The sequence below is a fragment of the Felis catus genome, chromosome D3, assembly GCF_018350175.1.
Source record: "Felis catus isolate Fca126 chromosome D3, F.catus_Fca126_mat1.0, whole genome shotgun sequence".
Lineage (NCBI taxonomy): Eukaryota > Metazoa > Chordata > Mammalia > Carnivora > Felidae > Felis > Felis catus.
Window position 1 is genome coordinate 17,030,138 of NC_058379.1, and position 18,460 is coordinate 17,048,597.

Consider the following 18,460-nt stretch of genomic DNA (forward strand, 5'->3'; position numbering starts at 1 on the left):
AATACCAATAAATCAAAGCATTTCAAATTCTAAACTAAAAAGCATTATTTCTCTCTTTCAAGCACATTTCAAAAATGAAGTTAATGAACAAGTGTCAAACTAAACTTGGAAATTATCAAAATCATAATGTGTATCAAAAACTCAAGGGGCGGGGCGCCTGGGTGGCGCAGTCGGTTGAGCGTCCGACTTCAGCCAGGTCACGATCTCGCGGTCCGGGAGTTCGAGCCCCGCGTCGGGCTTTGGGCTGATGGCTCAGAGCCTGGAGCCTGTTTCCGATTCTATGTCTCCCTCTCTCGCTGCCCCTCCCCTGTTCATGCTCTGTCTCTCTCTGTCCCAAAAATAAATAAACGTTGAAAAAAAAATTTTTTTTTTAAAACTCAAGGGGCACCTAGGTGGCTCAGCTGGTTAAGTATCCAACTCTTAATTTTCAGCTCAGGTCATGATCTCACAGTTTATGAGTTCAAGCCCCGCATCGGGCTCTGTGATGACAGTGCAGAGCCTGCTTGGGATTCTCTCTCTCTCTCTCTCTCTCTCTCTCTGCCCCTCCCCTGCTCATTTGCTCTCTCACGCTCTTATCTCTCTCAAAATAAATGAACTTTAAAAAAAATAGAAAGGGAATTTGGCGTCTGGTATCTGGACACTGGTGGGAGGTCTCAGCACTAATGGAGAGGGTAAGACTTGCCCGGGGCCATGCCCTAGTCAGCAGTGGGGCCAGAGAGAAAGAAGAAGCTGATGGAACATTTATTAGAACATTAAGACATCCAATAGTTAGCAAAACTTAATACAGTGGTCAAGTATGGAGTATTTGTGTCTCACGATGGAAGTACTCATAAGATAAAGTCTTTTTTTATCCACTGTCACTAGGGCACTGATCAGCCATCTCCTTATCCCTAACCCACCCTTGTGGCAATGACCTACAACTGATCATAGACATCAGGAGGGGGTCAACACTCAACTGCCTGCAGGGGCTAGGTAAACGATATAAACCAGTAATATACAGAATCTGTGTGAGGCAACAGAAAGTGGTGAGGGCTGAGGCAAACTAGAAAATATAAGCTATGAGTAATGACACTCAAATATTAAGACACTTGACCAAATTCAGTCCCTCTAGTAATCAAATGATTGACTGGGACACACCATCCATACAATAGCCCATTCTGAAATCTCTTCTCTTGAAGTGGTCTTAATTACATCTGCTGGCAAAATGCCAGCAGTCTCTATCAACAGTGTAAACTCATGGAAGAGAGAATCCTGTTTATTCTGCATTAGTTACTATCTATAGTGAAGCCCCAGCAGGCAAAGAGTCAGTCATTAATTACAGAGATCAAACCCACAGCCTTATTTTGTCTAACCAAGAGAGAACTATGTGGTCAAACAGTATGAGTGGTATATAACTGATAAACAGCAGGCCAAATGAGACCCTGAATGTACAAGAACAATTAGAATAAGAACCAAATGGTAGCAGTTCTTTCACTTGCCAAGAACTACAGAACCTGGTACACACCCTTAATGATGAGGGAGACCAAAGTTCTTCTTTCTCCTGTTAACTAATCTCTACTCACAGCCAAGAATCTGAGCTGTAAGGAGCTGGTCTCTCTGTACCCCTCTGAAGATTCTCTTCCACATTTAAAAAAAGAAAAGGCAGTAATAACATAAAACTGAGAAACTAGAAATACAGGCTGATCAAGCACTCATCTGTTTTTCCTAATGATACAGATCATCATACATGTGAGCAGAAATCCAGATCATAAACTCTTAGACCTCCAAAATGGTGTTTGTTGTTCAATATGGCAGCTGCCAGCCACTTGTAGATGTTAAGTTTTTAAAATGTCGCTACTCTGAACTGAAAAGACTATGTACTAAAAAAATGTAAAACATCTTAATTTTTGTTTTGATTACATATAATCAATGATATAAATATTTTTATATACTGGATTAAATAAACTATATTATTAAAATTAATTTCATGAGTTTCTTTTTGCTTTGAATGCAGCTACTAGAAAATTTTCAATTAATGTGTACCTCATTATATTTCTATTGAACAGTGCTGCCCCAAAAAAGGTCGTATTTTACAACTAACTCCTCTAGTGATTACCTTGCTGGCAAAGAACAGATACAGAAGACTCCCTCCATGCAACCCCCGCCCCGCCCCCCCCAAAAAAAAAACCAACGACTTCAGTCATTAAACCAGTCACAGTCCCAAGACTACTGATGACACAGCAGGCTGCCGGAGTAATCTGGGCATTCACTTACTCAAAGGTAAAGAACTAGTTTAACAATCACCTGAGGTTAATCTCTTGCTAAATGATTCTAGCATGTAAAATAAGGAGTAGCCTGAAGAAAAATCTGAGTCAAAATATTATATTTTTTTCCCCTCAATTTACCTTTTTTTAGGTAATTAAAACTGAGGTGGCAACTCTGGTACTACCCTGTTAAGTGCAAACAGATCTAACATTTTAAACCACTGCTTTTATCCTCTATAAACCCTTAAATATAAACACTACACAAGTAAGAACCACTTCACACTCACTAGGATGGCTATAATAAAAAAACATGGCCAATGACAAGTGCTGGTGAGGAGGTGAAGATATCAGAACCCTCAAACATTGTGGGTAGGAATGTAAAATGTACAGCTGTCTTGGAAGACGATTTGGCAGTTCCTCAAAATGTTAAACACAGAGAAACAAAATGAGCCAGCAATTCCACTCCCAGGTATTGACCCAAGAGAAACGTAAATTTATATACATCTGCACAAAAGCTTTTACATGAATGTTCATAGTAGCATTTATTCATCATAGCCAAAAAATGAAAACAATCATCACCTGATGAACAGATAAGCAGAATATGGTATATGCATAAAATGGAATATTATTTGGCAATAAAAAGGAACGAAGCACCAATACATGCCACAACATGGATGAATCCTGAACACAGCATGCTAAGAGAAGTCAAAAGACCACATATTGTATTATTCCATTTATACGAAATGGGCAAATCCATAAAAACCAAAAGTACATTAGTGGCTTCCAGGAGCTAGGGAGAAGGGGGAAAAGGGAGTAATTTCTAATGACAGGGTTTCTTTGGAGGTGGAAAAAAAAAATGTTCTAAAATTGATTGTGGCAATGGCTCCACAACTCTGTGAATGTACTAAAAACCACTGGATGTACACTTATTTTTATTTTTTGATATTTCATTTATTTTTGAGAGAGACAGAGAGAGAGTGAGAGCAGGGGAGGGGCAGAGAAAGAGGGAGACACAGAATCCGAAACAGCTCCAGGCTCTGAGCTGTCAGGACAGAGCCTGATGAGGGGCTGAAATTCACAAACTGTGAGATCACAACCTGAGCTCAGTAGGACATTTAACCAACTGAGCCACCCAGGGACCACCAGACGTACACTTTAAATGAATGAATTATATGGTATGTGAAGTATACCTCAAAAATGCTATTTTAAAAATATAAAAGATTAGAGAGAAAACCTGAATGCTAGAGAAAGAGACCTGCATGAAATCTGACTATATGATATGCTTCATTTTAGAACAAAATGAAAAAGTGACACCTAGTCACATGAAAGGGAAGTGGGAACTTCCAATTGTGGTTGACTGCTTTTACTGGCACTAATTCCTCGCCTCTCCCAGAATCTACTCTGTAGCCATGTGATTTTGCAGCTCCTCCCACAAATGGGGAAGATTTAGTTTTGTGGCTCCTTGTCTTTGGTTTCCACCAAAGACTTGCTTCGGTTGAAAGAATGAAGCAGAAATGACAGTATGCCAGTTTTGAGCCTGAGCCTCAAGAAGTCTTGTAGGTTTCCACCTGCCCTCCTATGCTTCTGCCACTGTCATGAGAAGAACTGCCCCCGACACACCCATGCAGATGCTGCTGCCCATTCTGTCTAGACCCCAAATTAAACACACATGCAGTAGAGCCGTCCAACTGACTTACAGATCTGAAGCAAGAAGCAAAGGTGCCCAGCCAACCTGCAGACTGCTACTCTAAGCCACCGGGTGTGGGGATAATTTGTTATGCAGTATTACTGCAGCAACAGCTAACCAACACAGTGATCAATTCTCCCACTGTATTTTGAAGAGGTTCCATAAACTAGTTATAACCAAGGTAGGTCCAGCCTAACATCTTCAACAATAATATTTTCAATTACTTAGTGTAAAAGACTGACCTATAGACCCAAATGATATTTGATGCTTGTCCCTTCAAGCTCTTAAACTGAAAGTTGAAAGCAACAGAAGATATCACATAACCTTCCATCTTACTAATTTTACTTTTAGGGTTATTTTAAAAAATAAAATACAGAATATTTATTTTTTTAATGTTTACTTATTTTTGAGAGAGACAGATTACAAGCAGGGGAGGGGCAGAGAGAGAGGCAGACACAGAATCTGAAGCAGGCTCCAGGCTCTGGGCTCTCAGCACTGAGCCCGAACCGGGGCTCAAACCCACAAGCCATGAGATCACAACATGAACCAAAGTCAGACACTTAACCAACTGAGCCATCCAGGTGCCCCTAGAATAACACTTAAATAAACTATGTGCCAAGCCACTGAGGATAAAGACACAAAATATAATCAGGCCCTCAATACTTTACAAGGAAACAAATAAGGAAACAAACAACAGTTGAAAAAGGTAAGTACAGGGGGCACCTGGGTGGCTCAGTCGGTTGAGTGGCCGACTTCGGCTCAGGTCACAATCTCGCGGTCCGTGAGTTCGAGCCCCGCGTCGGGCTCTGGGCTGATGGCTCAGAGCCTGGAGCCTGTTTCCGATTCTGTGTCTCCCTCTCTCTGACCCTCCCCCGTTCATGCTCTGTCTCTCTCTGTCCCAAAAATAAATAAACGTTAAAAAAAATTAAAAAAAAAAAAGAAAAAGGTAAGTACGATGTATTAAGGGAACACAAATAAGGGTCATCTAGGGACAACGATGGGAATGAAGAGGAGACAAATTGTTTCTAAAATTGAAGAAAAAAATACATATATATATATATATATATATATATATAAAGAGCAGGACTTACTGACTTGTTTGACGGGGATTAAGAATGTCTCCAAGGTCTCTAGCAGTGATGCCCCACCAGAAGCTCTTGATAGCTATGGGACAGGCTAAGACTGCCTCATCACCAAATGTTGACTCATTATCAACTTGGTAAGCCTAAACTGAAGCACAAAGCTGGATTTGCAGAGATGTATGGGGCTATTTGCACCTTTGCCACATGATGACTCTGGCTGAGTTTCCTATTCTAGTAGCTGGCTATCTTTTCCATTTGGTCTCACTACTTGAGTTTACTGATGCGTGAGTCTCGTAACCTTTGCCTTGCTTCTACTGTCCAATCACATCTGCTATTCACTGTTCTCTCTCACTTCTACTTGTTAGTCCCTTTTGTTCTAAATTGGTTGGTAACCTTTAGCATTAGGTCTTGGAACCTTTGCTATCCATGAATACCAGCCTAATATATCATCCTTAGGTCTGTCAGTTATTTTCACCATTGCACAGCATACAAAGGTGCAAAACAAAAACAAATTTCTAATCCCCCAAACTCCTGGTTTATCCCTATCCAGACGACTAGGTTATTGAACTCTAAACTAAGACTGAGGCACTGCTGTATCTATGCAATTTAAAATATGTACTCACTAGGCCGAGATTTTTTTTAATTGCCCTTTCTGAATTACAATTATTAAACAAGAGAAAAGAAATGAGTTAAAAGAGAAAACAGTCTCTTAAAAACAGGGAAAAGATGAAGGCAAAATAAGTTTCTATTTAAAAAAAAAAACTAGCACCATTTTTTTCCAGAAAAAAATTGTATTTTTAATCTAAATATTAGACTACATTGGAGGTTCATTCTTTATAACATAAGGAACAATTTGTAAATTGAAACAAATAATATTATTGTGAGACATATATACTTTCTTGATAGTAAAAGCAACAAAAATATGAAGGAACTGAATATTTTCAGATAAAATATAAAGAAAATTAAGGAAAAAATATGATAAAATCCTCTTAAGATAAATCATCAGAAATATATCTTTTAGATCCTTACTTATAAAATCTATTACTTTCCAAAAACAATTTCTCTCTTAAACTTCTGATATCCAACCCCTTACAGATATCTCCTATACCACCACCAAATTGTACCTGAACACTGCAATGCAATTTTAAAAAGACACTCATGTGAATGCAACCAATAATATAAACATTTCTCTTGTAACTCAGAGGTACTGATCATGCTATCAGCTCTTTAAACAAAAGCTTAAATACAAGGAATATGAAACTCTGAAATAGAAGCAAGAGAGAAAATGTTAAAGTGCTCAGAAGCTGGTTTCCACATAACTTATTGCTCCTCATACCTCAAAGGAAGTTTCCTGCAAAATATTTTCATTTGAGCATGTGACTGAAACTCGTCCCCTGCTAATTACCAAAAAAAAAAAAAAAAAAAAGCAGAGCTTCTCCACTTAAAAAAAAAATAGTATTATATCACAAAGTGCCTGTTTGGGAGATCAAGTATAAATAAATTGGTAGCAGTTGGTCTGCAGTCCAGTTGAAGAAGACTGAGATAAACGAAGACGTTGACTCTAAAGAGCCTGTGGTCCTCTGTAAACGCCTCCCATAGGTGTTTGGTTCGGGGGCTGAGCCACTTTCCTTCTCAAGGTGCTATACGGATATTAGAAAGTTAGGCAAACCTGGCCACAGCACTTGATCCAACTTAACAATAACAATTTTACTTTTGTATTTTCTTCAAAGAGCTGTGAGATGTTAGGTAAGTATTCTCTCCTCTCTTCTATGTGCCCTTTCATTATATTTTTAAGGAAACATTATATTCTAAAATCCAGCACCTGGCAACTGTCACGTCTAAAACATTCATTCTTTAAAAAAAAGAAAACCTCAGCCTCTACCCAGAGTTCACGGTCAAGGTAGGAAGATAGCCACATAAATATATTCAATGCAAGGTCAGAAAATCATCAAAGTGCTGCCACATGGCAGGATCAGATAAAGAACTACAGGCATCAGAAGAATATTTCTTCTAGACAAATCAAAAAGATTCTGTAACAAGAGGAAAGCATTTCAGCTGGACCTTCAAAGATGCATAGGACTTACATATTTAGAGACTTGGGAAAAAGGCTAACCAGGTATAAGAGCTTGAATAAAAGGGGAAACAGTGAGTAATCCAGTTTGGCAGAAATAACAAGTATTTTAAAGAAAATACAGGGAAGTAGGATTACAAGGCAACAATGTTTCAAATGACCAAAGAGGTTGGACACAATTAACACACACACACACACACACACACACACACACACACACACACACACACAGAAAACAAGACATCCAAATGAAATACAATCCGAAATAGTACTAATGTAAAGATCCAAAGAATCAAAGACTAAATGTCACATCCCCATTAAGTGTTGTTCATTTCCCATTAAGTTCCCTTCACAACTCCTAACTGAAATCCATGACTGCAATAAATAAATAAAAATCTCTAAATTTAAACTACAGTAAAATAATAATAATCTCTTTCCAAGATCAATTTCTCTTTCTCCCTGGCTTCAAATATACAATTCTCTACCTTATCAATAAAAACAGAAGACCCTATGGTCCTGTCTATACCAAGCATACTCTTTCCTTACATCTTTCCCATCTTATTTGGCAAACAAATGGCCAGTACCCAAAGGATGCCTTTATTTCTTCATTACCCTTCCCTAATTTGCCTTTCACCCTCACTACTCTGATCTTTATTAGTGCACTTTCACTAATGACTTCCTTTGCAAATTCAATAGCCTGTTTTTTCTTCATTCTCTTTGAACCTTGTAGCTTTTTACACTCTTGCCCCCCCAAATTCTCTGTGCCTTTTCTTTCACTGCCATGGAGCTTTGCTAATTACCCTACTTCTGATGGAACTTCCTTTGATTCCTCTTCTTCCTCCCATTCTCAGTTGTGAGTTTCCCAAGCCTCAACTTCCGGTCTTCCATTCTGCCCTCTCTATTCTCTCCCTCCTAATTAACTGATCTTATCTCAAATCTTTCACTCTCGCTAGCCTTGCAGCAGTATCAGGTGGCATTTCTGTAACAAGACTAGACTTAGCCCCTCTGAAAGCTATGTTTGAAAATTTTTTTTTTTTACGTTTATTTATTGTTGATAGAGAGAGACAGAGCACAAGTGGGGGAGGGGCAGAGAGAGAAGTTGACACAGAATCGGAAGCAGGCTCCAGGCTCGGGGCTCCGGGCTGTCAGCCCAGAGCCCGACGCGGGGCACGAACCCACAAACCACGAGATCATGAACCGAGCCGAAGTCGGACGCTTAACCGCCTGAGCCACCCAGGCGCCCCAATGTTTGAAAATATTTTTAAGGTATTGGTGCTTGCACTAATCAATGCATAGATAAAAGAATTCACTCTCTAAAACTAACTTTTACTTCTAATAGTAGTATTTTTCCAAGCATTTTTGAGAAATGAATGTAAATTTCTGGGGGTTATAAAGTCAGTAAAGCATACAGTCCAATGTTTAAAAGTTAAGGCTGTCAGGCAAAGCCTGAAGATTTACAGATTTGGAGAGTAAAGCTAGACAACTCAAGCAAAACTTAAGACAAGGAAACAACAAAGTCAAGTACTGTACTTAAGTCAAAATGTCTGTATAACTAAGTTGAAGAAACAATTAAAACTTTGCTGCACATGTCCTATTTAGGTCAAGAGTGAAGCCAAAATCTGAGGCCTCCAGATGAAGGGAAATGGGTGTGCCTGGCAGACCTGGTACGGAGTAGGGAAACAGATAAGAAACTGCTAACAGCCCCTCCTCACACATTTTAGGGTCCAAGTGTCCTGGCCATTCCAGAGAAAACCAGGAAAAGACTAGGTTTATCCATACCACTGCTCTCTTCCCCTCACATGAATACATTATGAAGGAAACTGCCTTCAAGCGATCAAAATAAAACTATTTTATGAAAAAACTTAGCTTTTATTCATGGTTTTTCTTGTTTGTTGGACTTCAAAACAGGACTAGAAGATGACCTTACAGCACATTTCAAAGGCAACAATACAAATCAATGACAATTTGCAAACTATTCTCATTCTTTTTATAAAACATTATTTGAACATCTCAAAGTTAAATGCTAGTTATTTCGTGAAATGAGAAAAATCATTTCTGTAGTGAGGAACCTGTATCTGGAACCTGTCTGGATCTTACAATGCAGAGAACAAATACCTTGCTTTTTATATTTCACTTAGCAATTACAAAGCATTTGCACTTACATTATCTCATTGAATCCTTGCAACAATTCTATGGAGGACAGGCATAACCACTGTACAGAATATAATACTGGGACCAAGACAAGACTAGCTCACAGTTCATCAGAGATGGAAATCACCCCCCAACAAATGTTTCCCAATTCAAAAAAAAACAGAACAGAAGTAGATCCTCGTATTTTAGAATTTCAAACAAAAATTTAGTGAATGGCGTTGGCAGAATCAAGTACTTTCTGAGCCATCACTTACGTTCAATACAATTTACATAAAAAACAACGGGGGCACACCTCTACTTTAGTGCACTTTTGTTTTTTATCCCTTAATAGTTCTTCACTATCAATACCAGAAGCCCAAAATAGAGATTATTGAGTTTTCTTACCAAGCTAGGGTGCAACCTACAAACCAAGAAATGGGATTTTCTACTAGGTCTCTATTAGGCGACTGCATATTCATCAGTCTAATATCTTAAAAATACTTTCAAATCTTTTCACAGGTCCTCAATCTAGTCCAATCACAGCTAATGAGTAGGTCTGTTTTATGTTAAGCTGTGGACCTAGTGAGACCTACTAATAAAATCTGAGAGGTAAGAATTCATTGTGAGGATTATCGGGACTAACTGTAGATTTTCCCTGTAAAATTGAATTTGGTCACCTGAAGCCCCTCTACACACCTAAGAGGTTAAAATTACGGAAGAGGAGAACTCTACCTCTCACTTTTTAAGTGAGGATTGGAAAATGTGTTACAGAAACTTGTTGCAAAGTTCCAAAAATTTCTTGATTTAAACATACAACGAATAAAACCAATACTTCCCTTTAACTCTCAAGAAACAACCATTAAACGCCAGAAAATATATTATAGAATTTAATAAATCAAGTCATTCTTATGGCTCTATTGCCAGGGACAGCAACCACATGAAGTTCAGATGCCAAACGTAGCCAACTAAAACAGCACTTGGTTAGACACACTCTCTCCTCTTAGAACACCCCTGGATTTTCCCTGAGATAGTCTGATGAAACGTGAGAATGATAAAAATGAAGTTATTATGTTGAAGTAAAATACAACTATACAGAACTACATAACACCTCAATTCAGTGGCATTGGTCATCTCTAAAATAAGTGGTCACGTAGAAATCTGTTTTGAGAAATCCACGGACATTAGGCATTTTAATTCGTAATACTACTTGCTAAATTATAGGCTGATATGGCTACAAACTCTCCAGCTTCCCCCTTGCCCCTCCCCAGGCTTCATAAGAAACATTGAGGAAAATGATTTTGGTACAAATTCTTGGTTTTAGTTTCGGTTAATTTTCAGCTTGAATCATGCATCACCAAACCATTATTACAGCACCTTAACCCTAAGCAAAACATGTTTTTAAAATGAGCAAATCTTGGGGCGCCTGGGTGGCTCAGCTGGTTGAGTGGCCAACTTCGGCTCGGGTCATGATCTCACGGCTCGTGAGTTCGAGCCCCGCGTTGGGCTCTGTGCTGACGGCTCTGAGCCTGGAGCCTGCTTCGGATTCTGTGTCTCTCTCTCTGCCCCTAACCCACTCACATTCTGTCTCTGTCTCTCTCAAAAATAAATAAACATAAAAAAAATTTTTTTAAATGAGCAAATCTAAAGTTTATAATACTAGAGACATATTTTCAACTGAGTATTTTCTCTCTGAAAAACTTGTATTAGATGCAATGACCACAAGATACAACAATCAGATATGATCACTAGAGATAAAATGACACACAACAGTAACTGCAAAGTAGAAGTGACTTCCGTGAGTTCCAGAGATCTGTGTTATTTCTCACTCTCAGGTTTAGCACTATTTGTAAATACCTCACAGGATAAAGTCCATTATCATAACACTGTATCACCTCAACATAATGCAATCCTTAGAGCAGATCTTAAACGTAGGCCAGAGGGAAGCATTCTCATTCATTTGTTCAGTAAATACTTACGAGCTACCCATTACGTGCCAGGCCCTGGAGAGAGTATCAAAATAGATTCTTACCCTTGTGTAACTTTTAGTTTGTTTATGGTCTGTCATCCCTCAGAGACACACACAAGATGAGACTATGAAGAGTCTACTAAGGAACTTAAATTTTATTCTAAGTGTGGCCACCAAAGGGTTTTAAAAGCAGAGGATTGACAGGATCTGAGTCAAGGAGTTAGAAGGCCACTCAGAAGGGCCATCGTGTGGAGAATGGGGGGAACCCAGTGAGGAGGCTAACAAGGAACTCACTCAATAGATGGGTTGGCTCGGGGCGCCTAGGTGGCGCAGTCAGTTAAGCGTCCGACTTCAGCCAGGTCACGATCTCGCGGTCCGGGAGTTCGAGCCCCACGTCAGGCTCTGGGCTGATGGCTCAGAGCCTAGAGCCTGTTTCTGATTCTGTGTCTCCCTCTCTCTCTGCCCCTCCCCCGTTCATGCTCTGTCTCTCTCTGTCCCAAAAATAAATAAAAACGTTGAAAAAAAAATAAAAAAAAAAAAAATAGATGGGTTGGCTTGAGTGGCGACTGTGGAAATGAAAGTAGAGTCAGTGACAGAATCTTCGTGTCAGTCTGGACTTTGAGCCCTTTTACCATTTACATGTTATCTGGCAAGTTACTTAAATTCTTTGAGCCTCAGTTTCCTTACTTAGCAATGCGTGTAAAGCCCTAGCATGGAGAAACACAATAAATTATTATGATACTATTTTGGTAACAAAATTCATCCCAATGAGGTTCACATGTACTTATTTCCTTTTCCCCCTACACCAACATTAACCCTAACATAAGTAACTTTTACCACCAAGATTCAAGTGCACTTATAAATTTTGTAAGTACTGCATTGACTCCATCAAGAGACAAGCCTAAAAAAAAATTAAAAAATAGAAATAAGAGAGACAAGTTCCCCTTTCCCACAGAACTTAAGCTAAAACAATTGCTCAAAAATATTTATCAAGCAAGGTATTTTTCTCAAATTAATAAAAGTCTAGTTTGCACCTTCTATTTGTGTTTTCACATGCATTCCTTTACTTCCTCCCTTTACAAGTAAAAAGGATACAAGCAGAATCTTGTGGTTTAATCATGATAAAGACTGTGGTGTTACTACCAATAACTTTAATTTCACATGTCAATAGCTTTTATTTAAAACTTTATTAAGGATGGCATTACTCATTCTTATAGCAAGTGATACCAGGAAACTAAGTTACCAAAAGCCCTCTTCTATAAGTATATGGATTATAATAAACACTCATCTAACTGTAGCTTCCCTTTACACTTAAAACATTCTTTCAACAAGGGTGCCTGGGTGGCTCAGTCAGTTGAGCGTCCGACTTTGGCTCAGGTCATGATCTCACGGCTCGTGAGTTCGAGCCCCACGTCAGGCTCTGTGCTGACAACTCAGAGCCTGGAGCGTGCTTCGGATTCTGTGTCTCCCTCTCTCTCTGTCCCTCCCCTGCTTGCACTCTTGTCACACTCTCTCTCTCTCTCTCTTTCAAAAATAAACAAACATTAAAAAATTAAAAAAAAATCCTTTCAACAAAGGATGAAACACTCTGAAAATCATGTTCACTCAATCAGCTCCTAAGTAGGAGCTATGGGCAAGACAAAGGTTAGTGTTAATAGTGTCCTTACCCTCAAAGAGTCTACAATCTAATGAAGAGGCTTAGGTATTCACACACGTAAAGGGAGGAATGATGCAGACTACAAGTATCAACAATAAAGAGATCACTTTCAGTTGGGGGGTTCAGAAAATGCTTCACAGCTCAGTGGAATTTGCAGTGAACCCTTGGGTGACAGGATTTTGATAGAATTTGCTAGGAAGAAAGTGTGATGAGGAAAGCAACTATTGAGAACAAGAACTTTGTTTTTCTGAGTTGCTACCTAGCCATTTTTTAGTATGATATCCATAATCACACCCAGAGTCTGGACATTCAGATAAGGACTCAAGTTTGGGATACTCATCACAAGTCCCTGCTTTGCTTTTCCCTGGGCACCTTTTGAAAATAACCACTAGCATTAAGCCCCCCAAATTACTGACCACCACACCAATCACAGGTGCTTGCTACCCGGCTATGTATCTCCTGCTCATGACCTGGGACACAGGTCTACCCTCTCCCTGGCTCATGGGGCCCCACGATTTCAGTTACCAGGGTCAACCACAGTCCAGAAGCAGATAATCCTCCTCCTCACGTACCGTCAGAAGGTCAATAATAGCCTAATGCTACATCACAATGCCTATGTTCATGCACCTAACTTCATCTCATCACATAAGCATCTTATCATCTCCTATCATCTCAACAAGGGTGAGTACAGTACAGTAAGATATTCTGAGAGACCATACATGACTTTTATTATAGTATGCCATCATAATTATTTTATTTTTTGTTGTTAATCTCTTACTAGGCCTAATTTAGCATTTAAACTTTATCGTAAGTATGTACGGATAGAGAAAACATAGGATATATTAGGGTTCAGTACTATCCTTGGTTTCAGGCATCCACTGGAGTCCTGGCATGTAAACCCCACAGACAAGGGGAACTCTGTACTTCTGTTGTATGGGTGTACTGAAACTGCACCTTCAACCAGAGCAACCCCATGGATTTCATGTGCCCAAACTGGAAGCTCGCATGCTCAGGGAGCTACCTGCCCACTACCTGGGTGGCTCGTGCCCCCTCATTCATCAGGTCATAACCTACATATTCTTAATACACCTACTCACAGAAAGCTTCTCAACACAGAAAGCAAGCACAAGAAATCAGAAAACAGCATGAACAGCATGTGTAGAGTTTTTAAATTAACTTTTTATTATGAGAAATGTAAATATGTCCAGGTATACAGAATAAAATAATAAACCCCCATGTACTCATCACTAAGCTTCAACAATTACCACCTCATGGCCAATCTTGCTTTATGATTTACATTATCTTATTATATGAAAATCCTAAAGAAACCTATTTTCATTCTTCTGACTTCTACATTCTTCGCTGACTCCATCCTCAGACAAATCTATATTGCCACAGTGGTCTCCACGAGGTTGATTTTCCTCAAGGCCACATACAAATAAAGCATAAGTCTATTAAAAAAAAAAAAAATCAACTCTTATTTGCCTGAACCTAAGGAATGGTGACAAAGATACTGCAAATGAGAGATATTCCAAAACTCAGTTTACATGTACTTTTGGAATACCTTTTCCATACTTACATTTCAAGGAGAATGAATAAAATGATGGGAGAATTCATGTCCAACAAAATAAAGCATCACAGATGAAGTATCTTAGACAAATCACTTGTCCTCCTGAGCATACATTTCCTCCTCTTTAAAACAGGGAGTGACCACCGACCTCAGGGCCTTGGGAGAATTAAACAAGTACCTTACTGCCACATGGATCATTACCTCTGGTAACTATCAGAACCTAGAAAGCTGCCTGGTTTTCCAGTCCTCTCGCCTCAGACAACTCCCTCTCTCAAGATGATGTAAAAAGTTTCTCCATCTCAAAACATACTAAAGATGACAGGCTAAGCATTCTGATTTCAAGGAGCTTCTCTGCCTGTAAAGCCAAAGGGAGCGGAGACTGAAGTATTTCAGCAGCATGAATATTGTAAACTATCAAACTTCACAAAATAGTCCCTACTGAACGAGCAGAGCTGTCCAACATCACACAGAGATAGTGTGTGGCCAACCTACCTAGTGAAACACTCTCATTTCCCCCACTTCTTGGCCAGTGTATTTCCTCCAACCATCCGCGGCCTGTATACAGCACAAAGCGGGGTGGCCATCAGGACTCTCAGCTGGGCCAGAGTGTTAAGCGCTTGAGATGAGTTAGCTACCACAAGGCGAACTTACTCTGTCCAGCCGCAGTCTTGTGTTCCTTATTACCTGCTAGGGAGAGGCAGCTCGCTGTTGCTCAAAACTATCCAATTAAACAGCTTTTAAAAATACATATGCGGTCACAACTGTTTACCAACGTTTTAATTCTTCTTTTAGTGTTGCTTTATTTCGGTCTTTCCGTTATCTTCTTTTTGAGCTTGTATATACATCACTGAGGTTCCCTTTTGAATGATCATCTTCAACCATCAACCCTCTTTCCCTCTGTGAAGACAGAATGAGTTCCTGACTTATCCTAACGCCAACCACCACAAAGCATCCACTCAATTAAAGCTCTCCACCTAAAACCATTCTTTGTTTTCACTTATTACCCACTCTCTGTTTCCCTAACTATAATGTAGTAAAATGTAACACTTTACAGCTTGCCATGTGCTTTGTAAAGTTATTCATTTAATCTTTACAACCCAAGAAAAAGGCAATTCTCCTATCGAGTAGTAAGGGAAGAGAAATGGAGAGCTTACTATCCTGCCCAGTTATAAAGCAACTTAGTGGTGAACCGGACCTCCAAACCAAGTCTTCCAACTCCAAATGCCCTGCCCTTCCTACTCCACTGTGCCCTTTTCTAACAAGGGAAAGCACACAATTCTGTCCCAAGTCAAATTTGCTTCAAACCAAAGGCAAACCATCTTCAATCTCTCTAGGTTGCAACCGGATTCCCCATCCCCACACCATCATCCCATTTCTTGCCTCCTCACCCTCCCGTTACTACCTCCTCCGCACTATCCAATTTCCACCCTTCAAGGAAACTATCATCATTCCCTCAACCCCTCCTGCAAATATTCCACCTCCACAAGCTACAGGGAGGCCTCTCACCCCCTTCTCCCCAAACACCGCACTCCCTTCTCAAGACAGGTATGTTCTCACTCTATAAACTACATAGTAACGCTTCTCAGTCCTTAATAAGCTATTTAATAACTTTAAAAGTCCTATAAAAATGGGCAGATCTTGCAGATCTTCCATCTCCACACCTGACCCAGGGCACCAGGCCACTTTAAATTCTGAAGAACAGAGTACCGACCCTCACAAAGATTCTACTCATGCCCCACCGCCACCAACGACCTCCCTTCCAGAACGTGGTTATCCAAACAGGCTCCCCTTCCAAACTCTTCACAAGGGACTTCCCTCCATGGCTCCCAAGACGCTCCTTCCGCCGTTAACCCTTCCGTCATGCCCGGGCCTCTGCCCACCTTACCAACTCTCCCTCACTCGCCCTCCAGGTGCTGAGCAGCGGCCCCAGTTAGACGGCTCCTCCTCTCTCACAACTTCCAACTTCGTCCTCTTTTATCACCTGTTTTTCCCACCAGCTTCCTCGCAGCCCAGTGGCTCAACCCTTGCCCCGGCCCGCCTCTGCCCACCCTTTCAATTCCTCCTGCCCGGGAGCCACCCGCTCAAGTCAGTTCCGGGGTGCCCAGGGGCTTCAACTTCCCATCCGCGGGCCTCCCACCTTTGGGGTCATGCTCCCCTTCTCCATCACCTGCTCCGCCCATGACCAGATGACATCCGCCGCGGCCGCTGCTGCCGCCGCCGCCTCCATCCCCCTTCTCGGGCGCCGGGTCCCCGGCCGCTGACCGCCTCCCTCCAGCGCCAGCCGCCCCCTCTGGTGGGGACGAGGGGGGCGTGCACCCCCAACCCGTGCCCTCCCCCCCGCAACGCGCACCTGTTCCTCCTCCTCCTCCTCCTCCTCTTGCCCCCAGCCGGCCGCGCCGGCGCCCCGACCCCCACTTGCGCCGCGCCCCGGCCTCCCGAGCCCCGCACTCACCACGAGTAGGTCTGCTCCGCCATGGCGCTGACTCTCGTGGGCTCCGCTGCAGGCTCTGGCCGGGCCCGGCGGCGGCGGCGGCGGCGGCGGCGGCGGCGGCGGCACGAACGGGCGGGCGGCGGACTCGCTCGGGCCGGGAGCGGAAGGCGCGGCCGCGGCCCGGCGCTCGCTCGCTGGCTCGCACGGCGGGCGGGCCGGGAAGGCGGCTGGCGGGGAGAGGCCGGGCTCCAAGGCGGCCCCGCTCCCTGGGCCCCGGGGCGGGGCGGGCTCCGCTCTCGGCCTCCCTCACCGGCGGCGGCGGCGGCGGCTCCGCTGCGGCTCTAAACCCAACATGGCGGCGGCGGCGGCGGCGCGGAGAACAAGGGGGCCCCGGGGCGGGCGAGCGGCGAGAGGGCCCCGCGCTCACTGCGCGCTGGGCCGCGGGAGCGCCGCGCTCGAGCGGCGGCGGCGGCGGCCGGGGGACATGGCCGGCGGGCGGAGGCGGAGACGGCGGCGGCGGCGGCGGCGGCGGCGGCGGCTGAGGGGGGCGCTAGGCGTTGAGGCGAGGCCGCTCGGCTCACACCCGCCGAGGGGAGGAGAAGAGGGGGCGGGGGCCAGCCTTGGACCCGCGCGGGTCACGTGCCCAAAACACGCTCACGTGACGCGCGCGCCCCGCCCCTCGCGCCAGGCCCTTGCGCGGGGACGTCGGTTCGCTGGTTCGAGGCGACTGTGGCTCGCTAGGCTTCTGGCGGATGGGCCGCCTCCCGCCGCCTGGTGCCGCCTCCTCCCCACGCGGAGCCGTCGCCTCGGGCCCCCTCCCATTTCCCTTTAAGGGGGCTGCAGCAGCCAGCCAATCAGGAGCCCCGAAGCGTCCGTTGGCTGCCAGTCAGCTGTCAGCCGTCAATCAACAGTGTGCCGGCCGCGGGTCCCCCAACTGTCAGTCAACCTGTCAGTCCGCAGGCCGAGCGCCGCATCCCTTCGTTCGTTGGTTCATTCATTCGTTTAGCAAATGTTCCGTGCTGCCAGCCTCTATTGCGCCAGGCTCTGTGCCAGGTCCTCGGGGTGCCAACTCGAATACCCCCCACTTGCCTTCACTTAATCCGTCATCCGATATTTATGGGGAACCAAACGATAAATCCACCGATTCTGCTGGATCTCTGCCCTCTAAGAGCTTACGTTCCAGAGGAAGAGACATAGTCCAAGCCGACAAATAGGTGAAGATGATGTCAAGTGCTGTTTCGTGAAGACGATAACTCAAGGGAATGGGACAGAGTGTGTACGGGTGGAGGCTACCCTTAGATAGGGTGGTCGAGGAAGGCTTAGCTGAGCAGATGACATTTGAGTGGACACCTGAAGGATGGGAAGGAGCTGGTCCTGCAAAAGCAAAAAGCTCAGGGAACTGCCCATCGGGATGACGGGAGGCAGGCACAAAGTAAAATAACAGCGCTAGACCAGAGACCAACAGAGTGAATCTGGGGCGTAGGAGGCGAGAGGAGAGATGGATTGAGCTTCTAGGCATCAGGGGATGCCTCTCCAGGAGTGGCTTATGAGGAGAAAAGGCATTCTATGAAGAGAGAATGGCATGAGGCAAGGCCCAAAGACGTGAAGGCTTGGAGTGAGCTT

General features: G+C 43.2%; 1 protein-coding gene across 1 annotated transcript in view; it reads right to left on the reverse strand.

The window, feature by feature from the left end:
• SPPL3 (signal peptide peptidase like 3) overlaps positions 1–17,302 on the reverse strand; it is a 138,399-nt gene extending 121,097 nt beyond the window's left edge. Inside the window, exon 1 of the mRNA XM_023241495.2 lies at positions 16,859–17,302. Within this exon, the coding sequence (XP_023097263.1) occupies positions 16,859–16,881 (23 nt within the window). The 5' untranslated portion in view covers positions 16,882–17,302. The remainder of the gene's footprint in view (positions 1–16,858) is intronic.
• Positions 17,303–18,460: the final 1,158 nt, after the last annotated feature.